Here is a 15606-nt window from a genome sequence, read left to right as displayed (position 1 = left end):
TATTTCTCTTTTTGTGGTATTACAAAACAAATTTTAAGAGTATCAGAATAGGATTTTTTTCTGCTCCTTTTGAAGTGACTCTCTGCAGAAATAAAATTAAACAATGTATTTAGATGCCATCAGTATTATTTGAAAATTAAAAAAAAACTAAAAATGTAATTGATAATTATTCACCCCTCTCAGAGTGAATATAGCTTTGAGTTGTCTCGGATGTGACTCTGTGAGCTTTGCACATTTAGATGTTGGCATTTTCTTTGTTTCCTCAATGCAGATTTTCTCCAACTGTCAAAGTCGATGGAGAATGTTGGTAGACAGCAATTTTCAGGTCATGCCACAGATTGTCAATTGGGTTTAAGTCTGGGCTTTGACTCGGCCATTCCAAAACACAAGCCTTCTTTTTTAAAGCCATTGCTTTTTTTTGCCCTGTGCTTTGACTCATTGTACTGCTGGGGCATAATTTTTTTTGCCCTGACCACAGATTTCTGGCTTTGTGTTACCTGGGTGTTGGGCTGTATTTGGTCTGCGCCAATCGTTGCTTTTAGACAAAACGGTTCAAAATCTTTTCCCAAAAGCTTTCAGATTTATTCCTTCCAGCAAACTCCAGGCATGCCTTTATGTTACCCTTTTTCAGAAGTGGGTTCCTTTTGGCCACTCTCCCATAGAACCCAGATCTGTGAAGAGCTGATATATTGTTGAGGTCTGCACAGGTTCTATCATTCCAGCCAGTGAGCTCTGTACCTCCTTCAGTGTCATAGCTGGCTCTTGAATACTTCTCTGACAATTGTCCTTCTTGCCTGTATTCTTGATTTGGAAAGCTGGCCTGATCTTGGTAGTGTCTGGCTTGTGCCATATTTTCAATATAACATATAACATATTTGTTAATAACATATTTGTTATAATGAATTCTGAAGTGCTCCCAGGAAGGTTCAAAGCTTTGCTGATGTTTTATAACCTTCTCCATCATTTTTCCTCCTAACAGCTTCATCTGAAAGCTTCATGGCAGTTCTTTGGTCCTCATGACAGCAGGACTAATCTGATCTGACATTCTAGCTGTGTATGCATACAATTGGACAAAAGTGGATTTGAAATTAACACAGGTGTACCCTGTATTTATCATATATAGTGTGAGTGCTCAAGAAAATCCTAATTTTAACAGAAATCCTAGTCCTAATTTAGATGGTTAAAAGAAGGGGGTGGGGTTGAATAGTTATCACTTAAGCAGTTTTTAGATTTTTTATTTTTAAATAATTCTGAGGAGATCTAAAAAAATATTAAATATTTATTTCTGTAGAGACTCACTACAAAAGGAGCAGAAAAAAATGCCATTTTAATATACTTAAATTTTATGTTGCAATACAGCAAAAAGAGAAATAATAGGGAGTGAATACTTGCTGGAGGTACTGTATACTGTATACCATAAACTCAAGCAGTAATAAGTGTGCTGAAATGTTCAGTCATGAATAAACTTCAATTCTGTCAATGGAACCTCATTTCTCTAATATAATTACATTTTACAAAATAGATTTATCATACTCATTAGAGAAATTAAACCAAGCACAAAGTTGTATATTGTAAAATCTTTAAATTGGTCATTTTCATTTGAACTCAATAGAAGTAAATTCAGTTATCAATTCCAAAGGAATTTAAAAGGAACATTGGCTGGTGAGCTCCAGTGAAAGCCATTATGAATTAATAAAAAAAAAAAAAAAAGAGTCATTTCCTAGATATTCCGTCAAACATATGTTCTCTTTACCTGTGTTCACTGCCTGCCATCCCACAGTGAAAGCCGTTTTGGTCTGGATGATGTAGCTGAGGATGGGACTGCCATTGTCTTGGCCAGGCCTCCAGGAGAGCTGCGCTGTGCTGTCTGTGATCTCCTCTACTGTTACACTGTCCGGAGCTCCAGGGGGACCTGACTCAATTCAACAATTTAATTTTTCATTTATGACTTCATTCATTTATCCACCAAGGGCTCATTTTTTTTGTCACATATCCCAACTTGGGTGAAAGCTAGGATCAGGGTTTGCCACTGAACAGTGCCTCTCGAGTGATTAAAGGTTAATGGCAAACAATGGCAGTCTGGCAGTTCTGGGATTTGTACTCACTAAGCCAGACTAAATAATCTACAGTTAGCTTCAATCACACGAAATCCCTGGAGCTGTTGAGAAATACACTCTCTTCAGGCTGTAATATTACATTAACTGGCTTAACGTGATGGAAGGCTGTATTCATTATAATATGACAGTAAACTGGGCTTTCCAGTGTGTTGCTTGTTTTACACAGAATACTAAAGAGCTTTAAAGCCACGATATTAAATAAATAAATAAATAAATAAACACCATCATAAATGATACCATCCTTTCAAACCCATCATATGAAACACTTAAACATTCTTGTTCTTAAACAGATTACAATAACATTAAATAAGAGATACTTTATGTTTTAATGTCTGTTAAGCTGCTGTAATATTTCTAAGCCTCCTTTAATCTTTTAGACTGCAGATGCTGACCATGCTGGGCTAAGATTAATTAAAAGGTATTGATCCTCTAAAGCTCATTAGCTTCTATGATAAACACCTTTGGCAAGTTCCTCTAATTGACTCATACTAAAGGAACAAACAAATGGATCAATTCATATTACACGGAGAGCACAATAAAAATAAAAAACATGATTAAAACAAGTACTGAATGATTTCACACATTTAACACTATGCAGTCGTTTGGTTGGAAGTGCTTAAGTTACTTATTTTATTTCCAATTAAATATATTTTCTACTTGCAACATATAACTACATGGTTTTACATTCTGACATGAAAGTAAAATTTTTAAACATAATTACTATGAATAATATAATGTATTAAATATGTAATGTATTATTCCTTATCACACAACTCTTTTGCTATGTCATGCAATTGTATTTACAAATCTTTTTTTTTTACCTTTTACAATCAAAATGGCAGCGGCAGACAAACTTTCTACATCAGTGTCGATGACGCAGACATACTTCCCAGCATGCTTCAGTTGAATATTGCGTATCATTAGATCTCCAGCCACCCCCTTTGTGCAAACACACACACATACATTTGCTAAACAGTACAGGCTTAACTAAATATCATGCAAATGAGTATATCTAACATACGTATTCAGAAGACTGCACACAGAATTATAGAATGTGCATTAAATTTACATATTTGTCAGTAAAAAAAATGTGTAGATGGAGTTCATTTATCGAAGTTTACTATAGTGTTTGAAATGTCTGTCCTGGGTAAACATTCCCCATGCCTAACACTGCACCAGATCAAGCTACTAAACCTAGAATATAATGGGCTCTAATTAGAGCTTGAGCTCTTGAGGCGCAGTGATTGGATGCAGCGTGCAGACAGCCTGAATTGCACAACAGTGCTTGTGATGCATACAGATTCACATGGGTGCAATCAAACAAATGTGTTAATTTAATAATGATAAAGAAGCTGGTATGTTCAGGGCAAATGAGAGGTAACTTGCATATAGATTTATTTAACCGAAATTGAAATGATGTGGTAGCGATGTCTAACAGGTATTTAAAGTGTATACTAAAAAAATCTTTTAGGAGTGCTTATACATTAAGAGAAAGACTCATCCCTGGATAAAGTCACTAGTACTTGATACACATATCAACCCATGATCGCTGGCACCCTAACCTTAGCACCAATGACAGAAACACCAAATGCTCATAAACAAATGCACATGCATGCATAGAGACACTAAGTCTGCAACTCATCAGGCTGGCAACTCATCTGGAGCCGGAGTAAAGAGCTGAACACTGGAGGAGAAGATCATGCAATAAAGGTACCGAGCACTTTCATTTCTATATTGTAAGTTGCCAATGGAGCTGCCACTAGAGCATTAAAACACAAACCTTGTAACATTTCCCTTCTCTGTTCCCCTTTTAATAACACTAAAGTAAAGAGGAATTCCTGTGGTTTGATCGTGCTCTGTGGGCTCAGTGATATGTTCCATGGGCCATATAACAAACAACAATGGAAAATATGTTCTAAATGTGTGCACTTTATGAAAATAAATATTATAAAAACCCTCATTTAAACAGCAACTGTCAAAAATTCACAAAAAGAGCAAACGCTGTTTAAACATCAATGGTCAAAGGCATACAGGCATCATAATCTCAGTTACACTGATGTGATTGTGATTTTTAATTAAATCAAACATTATAGTCGTACCTCTAGGCAATAACAGTCTTTATGTATTCAGAAGATTCGGAAGAATAAAAGCAGCATTAAGGAATTAATATGCATTTTGAGCTAAATGTAAGCCTGCAGCTTTGCTTTCATTATGGAAAGTAGTCCTATGGAACTCCTCTAAGCCATGAACATCAGACTGATAATCCCACCAGATGGGGGACGTTGCAGAATTCGTAGAAAATGGAAGCTTATTACAGATATGAATCACTGTTAAACCTACAATTTGGAAAAGGTGTGTGAGAGCATCTGCCTAAAAGCTGATTGATTTGTTGATGAGTTTAGTCTGATCAGCAAACATAATCTCGCAGTCAAGCAAGCAATAAATAAATAAATAAATAAATAAATAAATAAATAAATACATTCTGAATTAGTTATTCCCAGACTGCTGCTATGATTTATAACCAAATTTGCTTTCACAATGCATTACAACATACATATTTCAAAGGCAATCTAACTGCTGTATTTCATCCTTATATAATACAGCTTTACAAAACTTTCTTCAAGAGCTAAAAGTAATCATGCAGATTCAATATTGATACAATATGTCCACCTGGGATCTCTGTAGCAAATTTTTCTGCCTCCTTTCTTGATACTAATTTTCATTATTACATAGCCAAGAAGTACTGATTTCATATTTATCTAGCTCAGACTTTGCAGGTCACTAAGCATCAAAGCAAATATGACTCAGAGCCATATGAGGGCATTGCATAGAGGGTGAATTGATTTCTGACGGAAAGAACATTAAATAAAAGCACTAAATGATTATACAAAGGGGAAAAGCAGCAGAGATATCAGACAAAAGATCTATCAACGGTGAACTGTGTAATCTTTATAGTTTAACCCTGTCATTTTTCACCAAAAGCAGAAGATTATAATTAGCAGTGATGTAACAATACCAATCTTAAATTTGACCTTAATCTAGTCTTAGTGTTTACTCTAAGTATTAATTATGTATGTATGTATGTATGTATGTATAAGTAGTGATTATGTGGAGACTAAGAATGTTACAATGTTAGAATGAGAAAATCTAAAATAGTTAATTGCCTTTATAGTTAATTGACTGTTAACATGTCACACCAATGGTGACCAAAGCTGCAGATCATATAAAATCCTACACAATAAAAAAAACATCTGCCTCCTTTAAAAAAAAAAAGAAAAAGAAAAGACACCAGGTAAAAATTAGCTTATATATTTCTGTACCATTGTCTTAATAAACTATTAAAGGCTTCTACTGATGTGTGGAATTGATATTGTTTAACTTAATCATCTTCTAAGAAACTGTGAAGCAGACACCGTGATGTACCAAAACACATGCCATTATATTATACATTCAAATGTTTTTTCACTTACCCCACCAACGTGCTCATAGTGCGGGTCGAGTTTGTTGAGGAGCTGGCCGTTAAAGGCCCAGGAAAAGGACACATCCAGAGAGGCATCACACGCGATTTGGCATGGCAGCACGATACTCTCACCCACTATGATCTCCATATCCACTGGGCCCTGAGTGATCCGTGTCGGATCTGAGCAAAACATGTTATAATATGCTGATACCTGTCAATCAACTGATGGTCCATTCAGATTTCAGAACAATAAATGTTATTTTAAAATACCCATTAACACAGACAGCTGGCAAATTAACAGAAAAGCAACATAAATTTGTCTTAGTAAAGTGCTGGGCCAACGCAAGCCACCAGAACAGCTTAATTGCACCTTGACACAGATACTACAAGTCTCTGGATCTGTACTTGAGAGATTAACTCCATTCTTGGTGTTTTGATGATGGTGGTGGAAAATGCTGTCTAACACATCTGGCCAAAAATGTCCTGTAGGTGTTTTCAATACGGTTGAGACCTGATGACTGCGAAGGCGAGAGAATATGATTTACATCTTGAATAATCTAATAAATGCTAAATACCAGTGTCAAAATCTTTACTGTAGGTAATTAAGTTAAAAATCTCTACTGGGTACATCTGACAAACTGAATTTAGCAAGCAGGGTGGTGCATTGCTTTAAAGCTCTTGCATAGAAAGTGACCAGCTCTCCAAATTCATTATAGTGGGAAAAAAGTTCACCAGAAACTCAGGATGCAATGTCCATAACACTGGCGATTTCTCTCCCCAGACAGTGATGTGTCTGAATTTATTTAACAGTCACAGTAGGGGTAAAGCAGCCATGCTGACACATAATTCACATCACTTTCCGACTTTCTTAAACAGAAACACTGCTTGAATACTTGATAACTTAAAAACCCCAAATGCTTCTGTTTCCAAGGTGTATAATACTGTGAAAAGCACACAAGCCAATGAAAGTGTAAAATAACACACTTACCTGTGACCAATAGTCTTCTGGTGGTGCTTGCCATCCCAAATTGGTTTCTAGCCAGGCATGTATAGCTGCCCACATCTGTCTTTGTCACATTTATGATTTTTAGTGTTCCATCAGGGAGAAGACTTATCCTGAAGGAGAGAGACAAGCATTACCCAAAATTGAAACCTATTTGGCCAACAGAGTGTGAAGTTTCATCTTGGCTTTTAAAAGGGCGATATTAGTGTGTTTTATTGGATTTGAACATCAATCATCACTTTGTGGTGCAGGGCTTGTAGCTGGTTGATGCATCCTGGTGGCAACAATACATGATTATTACTGTCAGTAAACATCCCTTCAAATCCGCAGTTGATGAGGCCTGTAATAAATGTGCTGCATTTACAGCCACATCATCATTCTATTACTCAAGAAGCCTTTGGGGCAGCAGTGCCACCATAACCAAGCCTAGCAAAGTTTTGAATATCTTTCTCATGTCTTATTCAGATATCAAACATATCTGAATAAACTGTTGTAGAACTTTTAAAAATAAAGTCCATGTTTCACTGATACCTCAGTTTAAGAATGAAGAAAAAAATGTGGCATGGATGTTGGTACTAGAAGGGCTGGTTTGTGTATTTCAGAAACTGCTCCTGGGATATTCATACACAACATTCTCTAGAGTTTACACAGAATGGTGCGAAAAACAAAAAGTGAGAGACAGTCCTGTGGGTGGAAAATCTTGCTGATAAAAGATGTCAGAGGAAAATGGCCAGATTGGTTCGAGCTGCCAGGAAGGATATAGTAACTCAAATAATCAGTCTTTACAGCTGTGGTGAGCAGAAAAGCATCTCAGCATGCACAAAACCTTGAGGTGGATGGACTGCAACAGCAGAAGACCACATCGGGTTCCACTCCTGTCAGCCAAGAACAGGAATCTGAGCCTATCATGTGCACAGACTCACCAAAACTGGACAGTTGAAGATTAGAAAAAAAAAATCACCTGGACTTTTTCCAGTCTTCAACTGTCCAGTTTGGGTGAGTCTGTGCCCATGACAGACTCAGATTCCTGTTCTTGGCTGACAGGAGTGGAACCTGACCTGGTCTTCTGCTGTTGCAGTCCATCCACCTCAAGGTTTGATGTGTTCTGCAATCTGAGATGCTTTTCTCAGAAAAGTCATCTTTTGAGCCTTTGAGCTCAAACCAGTCTGGTCTTTCTCCTCTGATCTCTCTCGTCTGAGCTCTCTCGTCAAAATGTTTCGGCCTGCAGACCCTCCGCACACAGGATGTTTTTTGTTTTTCACACCATTCTGTGTAAACTCTAGAGAATGTTGTGTGTGAAAATCCCAGGAGATCAGCAGTTTCTGTAATACTCAAATTAGCCCATCTGGCACCAACAACCATGCTTTGGTTAAAGTCACTGAGATCACATTTCTTCTTCATTCTGATGTTTTATGTGAATATTAACTGAAGCTTTAGACCTGCATCTGCATGATTTTATGCACTGTGCTGCTGCCACATAATTGGCTGATTGCATAACTGCATAAATGAGCAGGTGTTCTTATTAAAGTGGATGGTGAGTGTACATTTATCTTTGTATTTTTTCTGTTTTGTACAAAAATGCCCTTATTACTTTACAAAATGTTGCTTTCAAGAACATGCTGCTAATTCTATTGCATTCACAGAAACAACAGGCCTCATTTATCAAGCTGGATACAAACGTATGTACACGTAAATTCAGAAAAATTCCTGCTCCTGAGTGTATGTAAATTGTATGTAATAGAAAACTAACTAATGTAAACCTTGACTTGATCGACTACAAGTGATATAATTTGCATGGATTATTGCACTTTTATACTGTCAAGTTTAAACTGCTTGTTTTTATTACTTTTACAGCATTTAGCAGACACCCGTATCCAGAGCTACTTATAGAAGAGCTCTGAAGTATCTATCAAAAACACATCCTCATGCTAGTTCACTAGGTCAGGGACTAAGAGTACCATCGAGAAAATTTTGTGAAAACCAGTCATTTTTATATTATTGGCATCAATTAAAGAATATAAAGAAATAAAGAAAGCAAACACACCATGGCAAAACATTAATGCCTTTCTTCTCCCTATGATTTCCTTGACACAGTAATTCCCAAACCACTTAACCCTAATTCATTAGAAAAAAAAGAAGCTTTGATTCTGTTATCACCTCCTACCAGGAATCATTTTATACCTCACAGAATCTGTCCAAATTGCAGTGCAACCCCCTACCAGGCCAAGCTAATAGTCTCCTCCAAAATTCATGAGCGTTATGGTTAGTGTCCCTCCACAATTGCTGTAGCTCCGTCACCTTTTGATAGCTGTTACAACACTACAAGCTTACTGTGGCCAGTGGTGTGAAAGAGTAGGGATGACTAGAAAAGAAAGTGAGAGGAAAAGGGGGGGGGGGGGGGGGGGGTATGCTACAAAATGGTGGAGGTATGATTGAGGAGGTATTTGCGAGACAGTGTTCATTCTGCTGATGAAAACTAAGACAAATAAATGTTCATCAACAACCTTTTTCCATGATGAAATCTAAGCAATAATTCACCCTTCTACTCAGAATACATCACAAAATGTAATGACAATTTCCTCAACAAATAAAAATGAGATGAAAATGTCAGATTTTGGTATGGAAACGTGAGTGCTAAAGCAAAGCAAAAATTGTTTAGGGTGGTTAATATAGCTAGTGCGATTGTAGGAAAGACTCAAAAGCAATAAAATGACATTTATACAGCTAAAGTTAAACAAAAAGCTTTAGTTATTATAGAGGATTCACTACACCCTTTGCACTGTCAGTTTCGGTTGTTGCCATCAGGGCGTTTTAGACAACCTCGGGCAAGTAAAAATGTGTATCAGATGTCATTTGTGCCAACTGCAGATAGAATTTTAAATGCTGAGACATGAATATTAATATGTATGCAGATATATGTACATGTGGGAATAGTATATATGTGTATGCTAAAGTGAAATGTTGAGTAAATTGTATTGTTTTTTTTTTATTATTCTATCTTACCTTTTAGAGTTGTTGTGTAAGTGTCTTTTATTGTATTGGTCTTGTAATAATGTGTTGTGAAGCCAAAGGAAAGTAAGTAAGTAAGATCCATTCATCTGGACAAAACTTTTCTCTGCTTTTTGTAAGGTCTGTCTAGTTAAGCTAATATAATATTAGCTATTTAAAAAAACATATCAAAGAAAAAAAGACTAAAAGATCAGTTTTTTATGTGTTAAGGCCCTGTCCCATATAGTGCACTTGCAGCCATGAGTCCTAGTTTTTGCATGCCCACTAGATCTGCGAGGCTATTGGGTGTCCCATTTCTCATTTTCAGCTTCAGAACGGTGCTCACATGCACACTCTGCATTCACTAATTTTGACCTTTACTGAAGCCTGCATCAAAATGGCAGCAGACTCTTACCCCAAACCCTTTGACATTATTTGCAATAACAGGATGGCAAGGCAAGGCAAGGCATAGTTAAAAATTAAAGCTAATGCAGGCAAAAAAAGCTATTCAAATAAGTCCTGAAGTGCCCTTTGTTATTAATGTAATGTGTCATAATGAGAAAATAGTTTTTTTTAGTGGGATTGACAAAATGATGATAATTACTTCATTCGACTCTGAAAAGTTAAAAATTGTATTTTCATCGCATTATACAAGCATTATCTCTGTTTCTTATATAATCATCACAAGGTGCCCTAGGTTTGCTTCAAGTCAATCTACCAAATCAGAGGCAGGTGTATGTATGTGCAAAAATAGACAGAAGGTCAAGTAATCAGGCTAACAGAGCAATATGGAAAAAATCATAATCAAGAAAAATGGAAACGCAAACAGGTTGAAACCAGAACACAGAAAAGATAGCAAAACCTCACAAACAATTTGTGTGAATGAGCAGTTTAAATAGATAGATTGATTGGAAAATTAGGAATTAGGTGGGCTAAAAGTCAGGTGAGTGTGACCTTTATAATGTCTTGCCTGGATTTGGAGGAGGGATGAAGAACACTGGCTCCTGGATCACCAGTGGATCCGGATGTGACAAACATAAACTAACAATAACTCTATGACTGAAGGCTAAAACTATTATGTATTTTTGTCACAAGATTAAGATTAACATAAACAAAAATCAAATAACCTGTTACAGTTAATAAGGTGAGAAGAAAAAAAAGTAAGATAGTACAAAAAGAGCAAATAGGAAACATGAGAGAAAGCCCACTAAGGAGAAAGACAGAGGAGGAAACAAAGAAAGAGCTAACATCCTTACCTGTCTGTGCTCTGGAGCTGTTCACTGCCTTTCCTCCAGGATGTGATGGGAGGGGGATAAGCCTGGGGCCTACACTCCATAGTCACAGTGCTGCCAGTTTTAGCTTTAAGTAGTGCTCGCACTTGGGATCTGGAGAAATCCGGGGGTGAAGCTGAGAAGAAGGGGGGAAAAAAGCAGTGCAAAGAGAGACATAATAACTCATCTGAGAGCAGTGAGTACAGACTGCAAAGAGTACAAACTGGTCTGAGTACAGCAGAGAGTGCAAACTGATCTGCACACAGCAGAGAACACTAAAGTGCCTAGTGTATGAACTCATTCTACTCTGAAATTGTACTTGAGGGATGAAGATTCTCCTTCTGTTTAATGATGGTGGTAGAGAGTGCTGTCTAACATGTCTGTCAGAAATGTCCCATAGCTGTTTAACTGGGCTAAAATCTGGTAAATTTGCAGGCCATAGCATCAAACTATTAAGTGAGCTCTCATACCCTGTGGATTCAGATATTGTCATCCTGGAAGTGATGAAATCTTTCACCATAGGATAAAGGTGATCAATCAGAATAACTCTATGCTGTTTTGCATTGATCCTTCCCTCTAAGAGGATGAAGGGAGCCAAACACAAACGGGCATATTTAACACAATTATAGTTACACTGCATTTTTGAAGATAGAGCATAGCAATACTCAAACAGATGTAAGGCAGTTGAGAGCACCAGCTTATCAGAGAGCAGTGGAGAGTGGCAACTGATCCAACATTTCTTGCTGTGTGCAGTTGCTGTTGGCCACTGTGCTGTGAGACAGCATTGCAATTACTTAATTAGCCTAGTGTGTTCAGTCAGCCCAAAAGCAAATTTGTGTTGATAAAGAAAAAAGGAAGCAAGAGAAGACATAAAGAACAAAAGGAGGAGTGTCTCGAGAACTGTCTTACCAAGTACCACCAGTTCAGCGCTGAAATAAATGATTCCATGTTTGTTTTCCGCTACACACTGATACATGCCAGCGTCAGATAGGTTGACTGATACTACAGTTAGAGCTCCATTCTCTATGTGAATCCTGTCCTGCAAACCACACACAAACACTCAGACAGAGAGACAAAAAGGACAGAGAAATACAAAAAATACTGAAAACAAAGAGGAAATGCATTTATCCATGTAACTGATATACCACTACTCACAGTTACTCATTTTCATTATTACATAAGGAATACACCTGAAAGGTACATCTGTAACCAGGGTTCTACTGAGTGGAGGACTGCCTGGGCATTTTCTTTCAGAACTAGTGGAAACCAGATAATTGTTAGGAGGGTTCGTAACAAGCCCTTATTCAGAGGGCACTCAAAAATAGTGCAAATACCATATATACCAGACAGAGAATCCAAGGTATTAATACTGCTTCCTACTGAGGATGAGAATCACTTGACTTGTTGATACTGTTCCTTGGGCTATTGAGGATAAAAATCACTCAAGCAGATGTTGTTTTTATTTTTTGAGCATAAGAATCACTCAGCATTGTGATAGTGCTCTTTGCTTAGGGTGAATTACTAAAGGTGATGATACTGTACTCTATTGAGGATAAAAACTGCTCAATAATGTAATCTATTGAGGGTCACTTTAACTGAGCAGAAAGAAAGAAAGAAAGTTAGATGGTGAACTCTATGTCGCCACTTCACAAATATCTGGAAGTGCTGGCCAGAAAGTAGCACACAGAGTGGGACAAGTGGCATTTAAGAATGGAGTAGAATGGAAGAAGGCACCTCTTCCTTTACCCAGTGTCTTTAGACAGCAGATCCCACCTTATGGTGCTCCCCAAAGCACACAAACAGCTGGTCAGTGACCCACCAGCTTGCATTCACTTCCACATTGCACTTTTTATAACCTTCACTGGACACACCTGGCCTGGGCACATTCTCATCTGCAAGAACAGATAGGTTGAAAGATTTATTGATATACTGTGGCATCAATATCTTGGCAGGAATGATGAGTGTGGCCATAGTGTGCAATGTGTGAATGCACTGCAGTGTTATAGAGAAGAGTGACATTGATGGGAAAGCCTAGAGCTGTAGGTTTTGCCAATCATGTCCCAGTGCATCCTGGCCTAAGAATTCAGTCTCTGTCTATGAATCACACTGAGCAGGGAGTTGTCAGTTCACAAACAGAATGACGTCTCTTCTGTATGTCTTCCAAACAAACTGAACCACCTTCTTGTGATTTGTCATTCCATGGGTATAAGCTTGCTGTTTGACAACACACTGACTGTCAGATTATATCGGTCCAGTGGGTATGCAGCTCTCAAAGCCAGAAGGTGTGCACCTGCCCACATCCAGAGCTTGTTTGCCCACTTCAGCATCACTTGTGATTTTGTGCCATCATGGTGACTGATGTAAAATACCACCATGGTGTTGTGTGTCTGCATTATTTCATGCAGCCCTTTTAGGGGCTCCTGAAAATGTTGCAATACTAGGGACTCATTCAAGTTCTCATTTCAAGTATGATGATATGCTGATATTGAGCTTTGTTTTTTCATTTGTTTTGTTTTTATCTGTTGTGTCATGTGTTTTATTTTTGTCTCAGATAGAACATGTTAAATTAATTTCTCCTTGGCCTGTGCACCAAAGACCTCTGCCATGCTCAGACAATGGTATTTGAGTCAACTAAACTTGTCTCATTTGTGTTAACAACCCCAGTGATCTGATACAACTTGTTGCTATGAGTCCCATAGCATGAAATGCTGTCTGTAAGCTTTCTGAGCCAATTGAATCCTTTGCTGCAGGCATTATTTCCTTACGTTTCAGTAGCAAAATATGCAAAGTATGCCACTGTATTGGAGATGCAACTTAAATTTGCTTTTCTCACAAGGTGTCAACTACTGATGAGGCAGTCTCTACCAGAGGCATGGATCCTAAGCCTATGATTTCTAAATCATTTATTGCAAACAGTATGACTGCCCTTTAATCAAGTTATGGTTTCAGACTGCTCTTCAATGCCCATAAGAGCTTATTAATGAAGTCATTACACTGGGGAAAAGCCCAGTCACTTGCTTGAGCAAATGTACTACAAAATGAATTAGGCATTTGGCCAGTTGTATTGAGTGGATCCAGCTTTAATTTTGCCAAGGCAGTCTTAACACCACTCTGAAGCATATTCTGAAGCATATTCGGTACTGCTGCTGTGCTGTACTCCTGCTTTATACTCCGATCTTCATACTGTTTGGATTGTGAGCTACCAGCAGTCCCTGCTAAAGTGGGCTGTTAGCAGCCCTAACAGCTGCATTAGGAGGAAGGTGTGGAATAGCCGGCAGTATTTCCATAGCCTGTAATGCATGTTTCCTATCTCACTAACAGTATTATGCTACAGTTAGGGCTTTAAGTGAACATTGATAAAAGGTTTAGAACCCTATACTCAGTATCTCTGATTCAACTCCTCAACAAAACAAGAATAGGCAAGAACAAGACAAGCCTGACATAATCCTAGAGTTATTTATTCTGCTTGTACCAATTTTTTTTAACACCCAGTGGCATTATACTAATGGCAATTTAAAAAATACATTATTAAAGAAAAATGCATCATAATTTTTAGCTAATTTGTGGTTACATTTAATGTCATGGAACATCTGCAAAATAAGTCCCTTCTATCACTTATAACAGCTATACCTTGTCATTCCCTCACCAGCCTCTCTCTTTCTCTTTAGGCTTAAATTATATGAGCATAAACACTGCTCAGCCAACATTAAAACCACTGACAGGTGAAGTAAACAACATTGATTATCTGGTTACAATGCAAGATATATTAGGCAGCAAGTGAACAGTCAGTTCTCGAACTTGATGTGTTGGAAGCAGGAAAAATGGGCAAGCGTAATGATCTGAGCGACTTTGACAAGACCCAAACTGTGATGCCTGGATGACTGGGTTAGAGCATCTCCAAAACGGCAGGTTTTGTGGGGTGTTCCTGGAATGCAGTGGTTAGTACCTACAAAAAGTGGTCCAAGGAAGGTTAGGGTTAGGGTTAGCAACAGGGCCCTGGGCGCCCAAGCCTCATTGATGCACGTGGGGAGTGAAGGCTAGCCCATCTGGTCCAATCCCACAGAACAGCTACTGAAGCACAAATTGCTGAAAAAGTTAATGCTGGCTATGATAGAAAGGTGTCAGTACACAGTGCATTGCAGCTTGCTGCGTGGGGCACGCGAGCATCAGAACTGGACCATGGAGAAATGAAAGAAGGTGGTCTGGTCTGACGAATCACGTTTTCTTTTACATCATGTGGTCAGCCAGGTGTGTGTGCATCTCTTGCCTGGGGAAGAGATGGCACCATGATTCACTATGGGAAGACGAAAAGCCGGGGGAGGCAGTGTGATGCACTGGGCAATGTTCTGCTGGGAAACCTTGGGTCCTGGCATTCATGTGGATGTTACTTTGACACATACCACCTACCTAAACATTGTTGCAGACCAAAAACTCCCCTTCATGGCAATGGTATTCCCTGATAGCAGTGGCCTCTTTCAGCAGGATAATGTGCCATGACACACTGCAAAAATTGCTCAGGAATGGTTTGAGGAACATGACAAAGTGTTCATAGTGTTGACTTCCCCAGATCTCAATCTGGTCGAGCATCTCTAGGATGTGATGGACAAACAAGTCCAATCCATGGAGGCCCTATCCCGCAACTTACAGGACTTAAAGGATCTGCTGCTAATGTCTTGGTGCCAGATACCACAGCTCACCCTCAAAAATCTTGTGGAGTCAATGGCTCGATGTGCCAGTGCTGTTTTGGTGGTACAAGGGGGACCTACA

At 38.4% G+C, this 15606-nt stretch overlaps 1 protein-coding gene across 1 annotated transcript in view; it reads right to left on the bottom strand.

Moving 5' to 3' along the window:
* cntn3a.2 (contactin 3a, tandem duplicate 2) overlaps nt 1-15606 on the bottom strand; it is a 76372-nt gene that overhangs the window by 19758 nt on the left and 41008 nt on the right. Inside the window, exons 10-15 of the mRNA XM_026921298.3 lie at nt 11749-11878; nt 10825-10975; nt 6566-6693; nt 5588-5757; nt 2939-3056; nt 1754-1912 (exon numbers count right to left, since the gene is read on the bottom strand). Of these exons, the coding sequence (XP_026777099.1) occupies nt 1754-1912; nt 2939-3056; nt 5588-5757; nt 6566-6693; nt 10825-10975; nt 11749-11878 (856 nt within the window). The remainder of the gene's footprint in view (nt 1-1753; nt 1913-2938; nt 3057-5587; nt 5758-6565; nt 6694-10824; nt 10976-11748; nt 11879-15606) is intronic.

This window comes from Pangasianodon hypophthalmus, chromosome 16, assembly GCF_027358585.1.
Source record: "Pangasianodon hypophthalmus isolate fPanHyp1 chromosome 16, fPanHyp1.pri, whole genome shotgun sequence".
Taxonomy (NCBI): Eukaryota; Metazoa; Chordata; class Actinopteri; order Siluriformes; family Pangasiidae; genus Pangasianodon; species Pangasianodon hypophthalmus.
This window is presented reverse-complemented; position numbering and strand designations above follow the sequence as displayed.